Source organism: Typopeltis vanoorti, chromosome 3, assembly GCF_054136105.1.
Source record: "Typopeltis vanoorti isolate ZY-2024b chromosome 3, IOZ_Tvanoo_1.0, whole genome shotgun sequence".
Classification (NCBI taxonomy): domain Eukaryota; kingdom Metazoa; phylum Arthropoda; class Arachnida; order Uropygi; family Thelyphonidae; genus Typopeltis; species Typopeltis vanoorti.
This window is the reverse complement of record NC_143551.1, coordinates 106387954-106400470: the sequence shown is the minus strand read 5'-3', so window position 1 is coordinate 106400470 and position 12517 is coordinate 106387954. Positions and strand designations below refer to the sequence as shown.

At 37.5% G+C, this 12517-nt stretch overlaps 1 protein-coding gene across 2 annotated transcripts in view; it reads right to left on the bottom strand.

Moving 5' to 3' along the window:
• The window catches only part of spg (dedicator of cytokinesis spg), an 869351-nt gene that overhangs the window by 328466 nt on the left and 528368 nt on the right, over positions 1 to 12517 (bottom strand). For both annotated transcript variants that reach the window (XM_090390789.1, XM_090390790.1), the window contains one exon: positions 3144 to 3244. In XM_090390789.1, coding sequence (XP_090246915.1) covers positions 3144 to 3244 — 101 coding nt within the window. The remainder of the gene's footprint in view (positions 1 to 3143; positions 3245 to 12517) is intronic.

The following is a 12517-nucleotide window of genomic DNA, read 5'->3' as shown; positions in this document are numbered from 1 at the left end:
GTTGAATATGGTTTTAAGTTTAGTGGGTGGTTTAAAGGTGGCATTGAGGTTATAATGTTGTAGGATTCTGTTGATTTTTTCCGATAACCCTTTAATGTATGGAATGGCTATGGTTTTACTTAATCTAGATTCGTTTTTGTTGTTGTTTTATGGAGTATTTTATTAATAGTATTTTTGTTATAGCCATTATTTATGAACGTGTCGCTGATGATTTTTAGTTCTTGTTTCAGGGCTTGCTGGTTAGAGCAAATTGTTGTAGCTCTGTTTTTAAGGGTGTTAATGACTCCATATTTTTGTGATTGGTGGTGGTATGAATTAGCGTGTATGTATTGGCCAGCGTGTCGGTTTTCAGTAGACCGTGAAGGATAGACTGCCTGAAGGAAGACGTGTGACTAGTGTGTCTAGGAACAGGAGCGAATTTTGGTTTTCGATTTCGATGGTAAATTGTATGCGTTCGGGTTGTTTGTTCAGGTGGCTAAGGAATGTGTTTGGAGTTTGTCGCCTGTGCGGCCAGATCGTGAACACATCATCGATGTATCTAAGCCAGACTGTCGGTCTTAGTGTGGGGGAATCAAGAGCCCTTTGCTCAAAGGTTTCCATGTAGAAGTTAGCGATTTGGGGAGGGGTTAGTGGTGCGCCCATGGCTGTATACCTTCTTTTTGTAGGTAAAATTTGTTTTGCCACAGAAAGTAACCGGACTGTGGTACGTGGGCAAAGAGAGCCATAATGTCGGGCAGAAATTTGTTCTGTAATAGGAGAATTGTGTCGTTGATGGGGACATTAGTGAAAAGGGCAGAAACGTCGAAACTGACTAATAAGTCATCTTTGTCGAGTGTTATGTTTTTAATTTTGTTTATAAAGTGTTGTGTGTTTTTTATGTAGGAGGGGGAATGACCTACCAACTCCTTGAGTGTTTCCGCTAATTTCTTGGCTAAGTGGTAATTGGGACTGTCTATTCCTTTCAGGATTGGTCGAAGGAGCACATTTTGTTTGTGTATTTTCGGGACCCTATATATTCTGGAGGGGGCGGGCATAGTGGGGTTTGAGTTTTTTATCGGCTACTAGTTGATTCATTTGAAGTACATATGTTGACCTGTCAAGGACAACAGTGGCATTGCCTTTATCCACTTTCATTATTATTATGTTTTGTTTGGCTTTTAATGACTTAATTGCTGCTAATTCTATTTTTGTGAGATTGTTCTGTATGGTTTTTTTAGTGTTCAGGACATTGCTAATTTCTAGTCGTATTTTATCTGCTATATTGTTAGGTAGAGACCTGATGCCTCTTTCAAAGTGGTAGATAAAATCCAATTTGTTTACCTTTTTAGGTGCTATTGCATAGTTAAGTGCTTTATTCAGTAGAGTAAGTTCGCCGTTGTTCAGGGTGTGGCTTGATAGGTTGATCACATGGTTCTTGCTTGCCAGTGGTTGGTCGCTCCTTGTCTCCCTTGTTTGTTGTTCATTGTTGGTGTTTGTCGGGGAGGAAGTCTTCTGATTGGATGGATTCCTGTGATTGGTCGCCATATTTTGCCGTTGTTTCAAACTGTGGAATTTTTTCTCGAGTTTTTCTTTATTCTTTTCCAGGGTATATTTGGCCAAATTGTCAGTAATTCTTTCAAGTAATTGTAGAATGTCTGGATTAATATAGTTCGGATTGTAATTTTGAAACCAGATTTTGTTGTAGCTAGGTTTTGGCGGACTGTTTGAATCTGTTCTCTAAGCATTGCTTTTTCTGTGCGGTCATAAATACAGAGTGCCTTAGCGGACGTAAATTTATTTTTTAGCCTGATGCAGATAGGAATAAGGTTATTGTCTCTGCATCTCTTTAAAAAGGCCAGCCAATTGATCAGGAGGGAAATACGAATCTCCAACTTACCATAGTGATTGCAGCACTTATGGGTATCATTTCCATGGATGATCTGAATCCTTTCTTTTAAGCATCTGTATTTAAGTTTTGTAGACCTGCAAAAGGCATCTGACAAGGTATCAAGAGGAAAGCTATTCAAAATGCTATAGTTGTATGGTGTCAATGGGACATTATATCAAGCAATACTTAGTCCTTATTTGAGTTGTAAGTCAGCAGTTAGAATCGAAGGAAGTACAGGAAGATAGTTTAATGTTAAATCTGGTGTCAGACAGGGATGTACATTATCCCCTCTGTTATTTATTATCTATATGGATCACATTATGAAGGATAGTGGTATTAAACCGGATATCAAAATTGGAGATTTTAATCTCAGCTCTTTGCTTTATGCGGATGATGTTATACTTCTAAATAAATCTGCTACAAGACTGCCTGACTAAATTGAATAACTGTTGTAATAGATATGGAATGAAGGTCAGCAATAACAAGGCAAAAACAATGATAATAGGTAGAAGCATAGAAAATATCAACTGCATTTTGAATGAAGAACCTATAGAACAAGTAAAACATTTCAGCTACTTAGGCACTATTTTTAATGAAGATGGTAAATTAATTATAGAAATAGACAAAAGAATCAACAAAGCTGGTATGGTAGGAAGTGAACTGAATAAATTATATAGAATAACAGAGAAATTAGTCAAAACACTAAATTAGCTGTTACAAGACAGTGTTCAAACCAATTTTAACTTATGGATTTGAGAGCGGTTAGAAATAAAACACTTGACTAGAGATAGCAGATACGAAAATCCTGAGAAACATTAGGGTCATGAACAGATGGCATCAATGGCAATATCATATTAAAGACGAGGATATTAGGAAAGAACTTGACATTGTTAGCATCCAGGAATGTGTTAGCAAAGCTAATCTCAGGTGGTATGGTTACTTAACCAGAATGGGAAAGGAAAGATGAACAAAACAAGTGTTCTCTGTCAGGTAGGCAGGAAAAAGACCCAGAGGAAGACCACAATATAGGTAGACTGATACAATAAAAAGTGCCTTAGAAGATAGAAATATAAGATCTGATAATGTTGGACTCTTGATAGAAAACAGATCGATTTAGAGGAAAATCGTAGATAGGAAGTTAGTAATGTATACCCCTTTAGGGCATGGAATTTGATGATGACGATGAAAAAAATCTGCATTTTCATTGATGAAATTGGTAAATAAAAAAAGTATATATTTTCCAAAATTTTCTATCTAAATTTCTTTCATAACTTACTTCGCTAATATTTTTTCACGTTTCAGCTCTGAGAAATTTTCCAACTGTAAAGAAGGCTGAGTAAGAAATGCAACTGCTAAGATAAAGTAGTTGCTCCAAAGCTACATAATTAAATTAAAAAAAAGTATATTAATACATGATTATACATTTTCTGGATATGTGAAAAAATTTTAAGCATTCCATAAATAATGTATAAGTTCAGTGAAATCTTTATGAGATGGTTAATATGTGGTAGACGATTTTTCGATGCTTTCTATGCCACCTTATTATTATTTATTTTATATATTATCTCTTTTATTATTATTATTACATGACACCTCCAGGGAGTCCAAAGACTCATTGATGGTGGGCACCTACTCTACTACTCTCTGTCTCCACCACTCAATCCACCAACTACAACTAACTGCAACTACACCAACGCCATTTACCATCTGCCACCATCATTAGCACTTTCACAGACAATCACAAACATCCATGCCCACAACGTGATTTGAACCAGCAGCCTTTTGGCTGGAGAGCAGATACGTAAACTGCTTGGCCAACCAAGCCGGTATATCTTAACATGTTATATTATTATTATTTTATGCCACCTTATGGCATAAAATATGCATTGTTCCAGAACAGGGTTCCTTTTTTTTTTATCTAATTAAAACTTTTGGTTAGTCAAATCATGACACTCATGCATTATAAGCTTTACTCAATTACTAATTGTTTAATTGAAACATGCATGGTAGATATAATGCTATTTTTTAAATAATGGTTTCACACATGTAATGGAAACTAGATTTATTAAATATTCCTATATATATTTCACTCAACAACTGTGATCAGCAGTCCTATATAGCATCACCTACTTTGGCTGATTACTTTATGGAGCATTTAGTGGACTAAATTTCTCCTCGACTCTGTATTTGACTACATTTCATTTTATTATTATGTGACACCTCCAGGGATTCCAAAGACTCATCGAGGGAGGACACACACTCTATGACTATCTCCACCAACTACACCAATGCCATCTACCGTTCCCCCCCCCCCCCCACTAGTATTTTCACAGACAATCACAAACATTCATGCCCACAGCGAGATTAGAACCCACCACCTTTTAGCTGGAGAGCAGATATGCTAACCACTCGGCCAATCGTGATCTGGTCCTACTCTGAAAGAAAGAATTATTTTAGTTTTCATTTTTTTTTTCATTCATCTTCAAGGCCCACCTTTCCTAACTGCATTGTGGGGCAGCAGCTGCAAGAGGAACTTCCAATGGTCACGATCCTCTGCCTCCCAGCTCAGGTGTTCTAGTGGGACTCCCAAACACGTCCACCCAAGGTTTTGGATATAATCTATCCAGCGAGTCCTTGGCCTTCCATGTGGCCTCCCACCCTCTGGCTTGGCAAAGAGGGCCTGCTGGGGGAGCCTCTCTTGTGGCATTCTGACCAGGTGCCATACCAATGTAACTGTAATCTCTCACCACGGAGAAGCAACAATCGAGTATTGAGGGTTTCCAGAATTGCAGAACTTCTGACTCTGTCGAGTCTTGTCAGCCCTGCAACCCCCTCAAAGGAACCTCATTTCAGCTGCTTGGATTCGTGTCTGCATTCTTTTGGTCATTACCCAACTCTCGTGACAATAGGTTAGGATGCGGACATAGACTGTACTGAAGACAGCCGGCTTAACTCCCGCTTCAATACTACCGAACGGCCAAGCTCCCACAATATTGCGCTTGCTGAGCCAATCCAAGTATCTAGCTCTTCGTCCCACTTTCCATCACTTGTAAATATGGACCCAAAGTATTTAAACTTCTCAACTGCCACAGTGGGACTCCACTCACATGTAAAGTGCACTGGGATGGTTGTCTTGAGAACACAAATGTTTCAGTTTTGGCAACACTGATCTTCATTCCGGCTTCTGCACAAACAGCTACAAACATATCCAGGGTCCACTGGAGGTCATCTGTGGAAGAGCTAAGCAGAACTAGTCATCTGCAAAAAGCAGACATCCAATGCTACATCTTCCATCGGCTGTGCCTATCAATCCAGTTTATAATTATGAAAAGGAGGGGTGACAGAACATACCCTTGGCAGAGGCCAACAGAGACTGTGAAAGGTTCAGACTTTGTGCTGTTTACCCGGACACAAAACTCTGGGCATTCATACAGGGACTTAATGGCAGCTAATAGTAGGCCATCCACTCTATACTCCTGTACTACTTGTCATAGCTTATCCCGAGGAACCCAGTCACATTCCTTCTCCAAGTCCACAAAACATGTGTAGACAGTCTTGGCATATTCCCAAGATTTCTCAAAGACTTGCCTTAAAGTGAAGATTTGGTCAGTTGTGCTTATACCAGAACAAAAGCCACATTGTTCTTCCTGGAACTTTGACTTAACTATGCTCTTGCACCTTCTTTCCAAACACCTGGCATATATACTTTCCCAGGCAGGCTGAGCAGAGATATGCCACGATAGTTGCTGCAATCTCTCTGGTCTCCCTACTTGAAGACTGGCATTATTATGCCTATCTGCCATTGCTTTGGTGCTCACCCAGATATCCAAGCAGCCTGACACACTCGAGTCAGCCAGAGAACCCCAACTCGATTTAAGGCTTTTAGCATTTTGAGCCAGATTTCATCATCACCAGCAGCCTTGCCCGATTTTAGCAATTTTATTGCTAAACAGACCTCTTGCTGTAAGACTAGTCATCGCCCTGATCTGCATCTCTTGGATGTCTACAACTGTTGGGCCACCTGGGTTAAGAATGCTCTTAAAGTATTCCCTCCATCTGTGGAGGATATCCTTCTCGGTTGTTAAAAGTGCACCATCAGAGGCCTTAATTGCCCTTGCTGTGCACGATTTCCTCCCTCAAAGGCAGTGGATGGTCTGCCAGAATACTTTGTTTGCATTTGCATAGGATGAGTCTAATCTTTCTCCAAAGGATTCCCAAGCCTTCTGCTTTGCTGTCTTTACTGCCTCAGCAGCAGCTTTATGTGCCTCAGTGTAGCGGAAATGCATCTCAGGGGTGACCTGACCCTAAGCCATGTTAGGCAGGCCTCCTTTTTTGCCCAGACAGCTTTTTGGACTTCTTCGTTCCACAAATGTGTCCTTTTCTCACTGCCTGTCACCACACCGAGCCACTTTCTGCCACAGCATGAGAGTGCAGAGACAGTGACAGCAGTTCTGAACAGCTCCCACTCCTCAACATCTGCAGTATGCTTGGGAATCTCTTTGAACCTGGATGAAATGTCATCTGCAAAATTCTTCCTCACAGCCTCATTTTCCAGTGCCTCCCATTTCAAGCAGTATAGCTGCTTAGGCCTACCAGTGATGATGGTAGCATCTGGTTTCTGAAGCTGTAGAATGCAGACAACAAGGTGGTGGTCAGTTGACAGTTCTGCCCCTCTCCTCACATGAATGTCCAGCACTGAGGAAAATAGGTCTGCTGAGACTATAAAGAAGTCAATCAGAGACCTTTGTCCAAGTGTATCCTTGTACCAGGTATACTTATGGATTTCTCGGTGCTGAAAGAAGGTATTCATTATGGATAAGCTGTTAGTACAGCGGAAGTCCAATAATTTCAACCCATTCGCGTTAAGGTCAGGGTCTCTGTTACTTCCACCCCCCCCCCCTCTACGTCTGGTCATCTGTTCCAACATGTGCATTGAAGTTGCCCATTAGCAGGACTGATTCCATGTCTGCCACCCTGTCAAAAGCAGCATCCACTTCCTCTAAGAAGGCAGATTATTCTGACTCCAGATTAGTTGCACAGGCTGGCATCACAGCCAAGTAGTGGTTTTTTATCTGGAGCCTTAACACATACCCATCCCCACCCCAATGGGTTCCACTCAGCAACACAGTCTGACAGCCGGAGGCTTGTGAGTATCCCCACACCTGCCTGAGCAGACATTGTTGGGCTCACACCATAGTAGTAGCGCTTCCACTCCTCATCCAGGTCGACAGTTCCAGAGCCTCTCCTCTTGGTTCAAAGAAAGCCAGACTAAATCTAGTTGGTAGCACTTGGCTTCCTCGACCAGTTCCTTTTAGTTTTTGAACAAAATTAGTGAACACATTAAGTTCACTATTGAGCACAGATCTAATAAGTCTTCACTTTCTGGATGCCCTGATACTTCATAACTCTGCTGTAATATTGAATTTTCCATTTACAGGAAACCATCATTCACAGGCAGATATACCTAAGATGTTTCACATCATCATCCTTCACAAAAGACGTATTATCAAAAGCCTCAAGCATGTACAATTTGTTCTCCTAACTATCTTTTATTAGAAAAATTAAATAAAATAAAACTTGTTCTATCATTTAATGGATCGAAAATAATCAATAATTATTATCCTTCTGCCAGAATGCAATATGATATCAAAAGGATCTGCATACCCTACCTCAACGGGACTTCTGAACAAATAGCAAGGATTCTCTACAAATGTAATCCATATACCACCAGTCTAAAAGCTGACTTCTTTCTTACCACCTATTAAGGATAAATTATCACCTCTGCCTTTGCCTGGTGTTTATTAAATAAAATGTTCCTGTCAAATTTGTTACTTTGGATAGACTAGCCATTCTGCTGAGATCAAAATTCAAGAACATCATAATTTAACTGCACATTAAATTAGCAACTCTGATTTGATCTCCTAAGGATAAACTCCATCCTACAGCATATCCTGGAGTGTATGAAGTTCCTTGTAAACTGTGATTTGGCTTAATATGGACAGACAGGAAGATCTATTAATATCTCCTTTGGAGAACAAAAAAAAAACGTATTTTTTCAAACGATAAGATGCACCCCAAATTTATGAGATGATTTTTAGAAAAAAATATTTTATTATATAAAGATATTTACAAATTCTTACTTAATTTTTATTTATTGTCACAATCATTTGTATTAGCAATATTCAGTTCATCCTCACTCTCGCTACTATCACTCATCTCATTAATCTCACCGTTCGTATTACTTTTGTCTGAACTATTGTTGTCACTTCCTTCAAAAACTGTATCATCTTCGGTACCATCCATCGCAGTACTTATCCCACATTTCTTAAATGACTTTATAATCATCTCTTCTTTCACAGCTTCCCATGAATTTTTCACCCAGGTACATACTTCTTAAATTGTTGGTCGTTTCATATGCCCTGTTGCTGTAACATCATAATTTGGCTTTGCCATCCATTTGTTCCACTCTTCCTGCATAAAATTTTTGAATGGTTTATTAATAGATCCATCCAAGGGTTGTAATTGACTTGTAAGGCCTCCAGGAATGACAGCTAATTCTGTATTCATTTCTTTTAGAAGCTTCTCGGTTGATTCTGTTTTATGCGCTTTGAATTGATCCCACACTAACATCGTAGGCTTTTTAAACAATGCACCTGGACGTTTTGCCCATATCTTTTGTATCCATAATTTTATTCCTGTTTTGTCCATCCAGCCTTTATCTTGAATGTGGATAATAATGCTATGAGGAATTTCATCTCTTGGTAATGTTTTTCTCTTGAAGATTAACATGGGGGTAGTTTTGTTCCATCTGCACAACAAGCTAAAACTACAGTGTAGCGAGTTTTTTCGTGACCTGTTAGTTTTGATCACTATTGATTTGGTGCCTTTTGAATCTACTGTCCGATTTGAAGGAACATCAAAAGTTAGAGGCACTTCATCCATGTTCACAATTTGATTAAGCTCAAAGTTAAATTTCCTTCTCGCTGATATGACAAATCTACGGAATTCTATAATTTTAGCTTCATAGTCAGCCGGCATTTTTTGGGCTAGAGTGGTTTTTGTATGCATGCATACCCATGTCTTTTCATAAATCTAAAGCACCACCGGTAAAATTTAAAATGCCCATTGTTTCGCTTCAAAAATTCATAGAAATCATTTTCGTAGAAACAGATATTCCCATCTTTTGATGATTTGTTACCCAATTTTTTTATTTGTACTTCTAATTCTGGCCATTTTTCTAGGTGCGAACGGAATGTTTTCTTGTGTTTACATAGCAGTTTTAATCGTTCCTCTTGTTTTCTCCACTCACGAACCATTTTTTCTGTTGGTGGTGGACCAAAATGTCTTTCTGCTGCTCTGTTTCCATATTGTTTTGCATAATTTATCACATTTAATTTATAACTCATATTATATGAAAGTCTTTTTTTGTTTTACACTCATTTTTTCTAATTTTAAGATAAAAATTTTAACGACTTATAAAAAATAATTCAAATGAACAATACAAAAGTGCATATGTTTACACGCTAATGACTACTGACGCTCTAAATCGATGATTCACCCACATGCAGCAAGATAACTTAGGTACCACCTTCAGTGGCATACTTACTAATTTTATTAACATATTGTGCCAGTATTCGAACTTCGCTAACAGCGTCGATACAGTGTAAAGATTCATATTTTAATGTTACCTTTGGACCATAAGACGCACCCCAATTTTAAGTAGATTTTTCTATGTAAAAAGGTGCGTCTTATGGTCCGAAAAATATGGTACATTCACTACCATTATTATGGTGAGTCAGGACTGGCAGACAAAGGATTAGATGGAAGAAATCCAATGTGCTATTTAGAAGTCATTACAGGTGAGAAAGATTATTTTTAGTCAGTCATGGCCATGAAGAATTCTCCTAACCTGAACAAGTATGGTTACATTAATTTGCTAAAAATTTGGAAGACTGTTATATTAAGATCAACTCCTACATAGCTGTAATATTTCTTTTTTTTTAACATTAGAATAGGTATGCCTATGCCAAATTAGTCATTAGATCTTTTGTCCGTCACAAAAATTGTTTCACTTACTCACTGTTGCATGTAAACAACATAACATGCTGCTTTATGCTCTGAAGACTGAAATCCAGTGAAATATAAGCCAATTAATAAACATCTTTTTGATAAAACAGTTCATTTGGTGTTGTTAATACCATTAAATTAAGTTATGAAGGAAAAATTCAACAAAGATGTTGCACTACAACAGGTTTAAATTTGAAGGCCTATTTCCTGAATTATGTGAAGCCTTATGCCATCATCCAAATCTTAACTGAACAGACTGTATGCCTATCCCTAAGTTTTCAGAAGTGATTGCACTTAATTGTTTATATTCCCCCCCCCCGCCTAATTACATAACTATACTTATTTCCCTGGAACTTAAATAGTGTTTTCTCTTACTTGAATAGCTGTGACCAAGATACATGAAGGAATGCCCATGCTGTATGACTTGAACTTGTGTGCTATTTTAAATATTGTAGCCAATTCTTCTGCTTTCTCCTTAGTTGATGCTCATGTTACATTGAGCAAAATATATAGGAGTAATATTGATTTCTTAATAAATTCTAGTTTCCGTTACACGTGTGAAACTGTAATTTAAAAACAGTATTAGGTTTTCTCAATATTTCACAAGGGGGATTGCCATGAAAAAAAAAAAAAAAAAACGATAAATAAATAACCTGTTTTCAAATCTCCATTATTATCAAAAAAAAAACCTTTTGGTTGACCTTAGGCAACTTGTGCCCCATATGGCACCCATTTTCCCATAACAGCATTCAAAGGCTATGTTGTAAAGATACTTAAGAAGCAAACTTTGCTTGTGCTTTTAGTAATAAAAAAACAGAAGAAAATTAATTAATGAAATCCAGTAAATGTTGATACTTTTGCAACTGCATCCTCTTTATCAGTTTTGAGAATTCTGAATTAGATGCTTATCAAAGTGTCGAATTTTTTTATGTAGTTGTGGCAGATACATATATTCTTTACGAAAGATATGGCATTCAACTTATATTTATAATTTATAACAGTCTATTGAACAAGAACTTCATTCACAGTTATATTATGCTTCATGTTTTGACCAACATGTCAGAATCAGCTTCAGAAGTAAATATCATTTACATAGCCTTATATTAACATTACTTTATATATAATATATGAGGGGGGGACATAAAGTTCTGATAAACACCTAGAATAAAAATGATATTATAGCAACTGATATAATCACAAGAAAGAACATACTAGTAACAGAGTTATGAGGGTAACTCCTGTTCTTATATTTTCATATGTTCTTTCTTGTGGTTATATCAGTGTGTGTGTTCCCAATAGTGTTAGTATTAGGTTTAAATGTTATTAATTCTGCAATACTTTCAATTTAATTAAAATAATATTTCCTTCAATTAACAATAAAGTTTACCTTCTTTATTTGAATAATTATTTTATAATTATTAACTATAACCTAATAGCAGTGTTTATGGGAGGCATAAAAATCAAAACTAGATAACTGGGATGAGACGTCCACACAGCCAGTAAGGAATGTTGAAACTTTTCTCATCTTCTAGTGTTGCAGTCTGGTATTAAGTACCTTTTTCCAATACTAAATGAATGAGGATGGGCTGGCAATTTGTGACTCAACCAAACTATATTCCGCATTGTTTAAACCATGATATACATGATGATTCAATTTGGTAAAATATCATGATAGGTGGGATAAAGCCCAGTTAAACCAGGCACCTGCTGTTTTCATCAGAAAAATTTAAGTAATTTCGCAAACAGTGAAACTACTTAAAGAAATTCACCATTATCAGAATTGAAGATAGCATTAACTTTAAAAGTATAAAAAAATGGAACTAGCAGAAGAATAGTATTATGTTAATATAATTCATTTCAGTACAATTACAGAGACTACAACCATGTCATGAGTAATTAATTTTCCAATATTTCGACCTTCATATTGAGGTCATATAAGGTCACATATACATGCAAAGACAAGTTATATTACGTTTCGAACAGTATGCTAAAGTGACAATGATTTGATCAACCATTATTCTACTGGACTGACCCCAAGTGGAAAAATAAACTACATCAAAGCTATATTCTATTTATATTAATCAGAGAACAAATTCATATAGATAGTTTTAATACAGCAAAAGTGGTCACCTAATCCATAAATTAACATGAGTATTGTTATATTAGAGTTAAGATCATTATTATTATTATTATTATTCAGGCCTCCATGGAGTCAAAAGACTCATTGTGGGCAGTCCTTTCTAAGAAACACAAGTCTATCAAGACTCATCGAGGGAGGTCCCTCTTAGGAAACACAAAGTCTATCATACCACTCCTTAAACGCACTCACCATTCTCGCTCTCACCACTCTATCAGGCAATGCATTCCATGGTTCGACCACCAGCCATGCAAAGAAACCACTCCTCGCCCTCTTTGTCACAGTTTCCTTTCATAACTTCCAGAGATGGCCCCTTGTCATGACTCCTTCCTGCTGTTCAACCAAGCAAAAGAACTCCCCAGTGTCAACCCTGTAACCACCTCTCAACAGTTTAAAAGTCTCAATCATATTACCTCTCCTTCTTCTATCCACCAAACTCTGCAGTC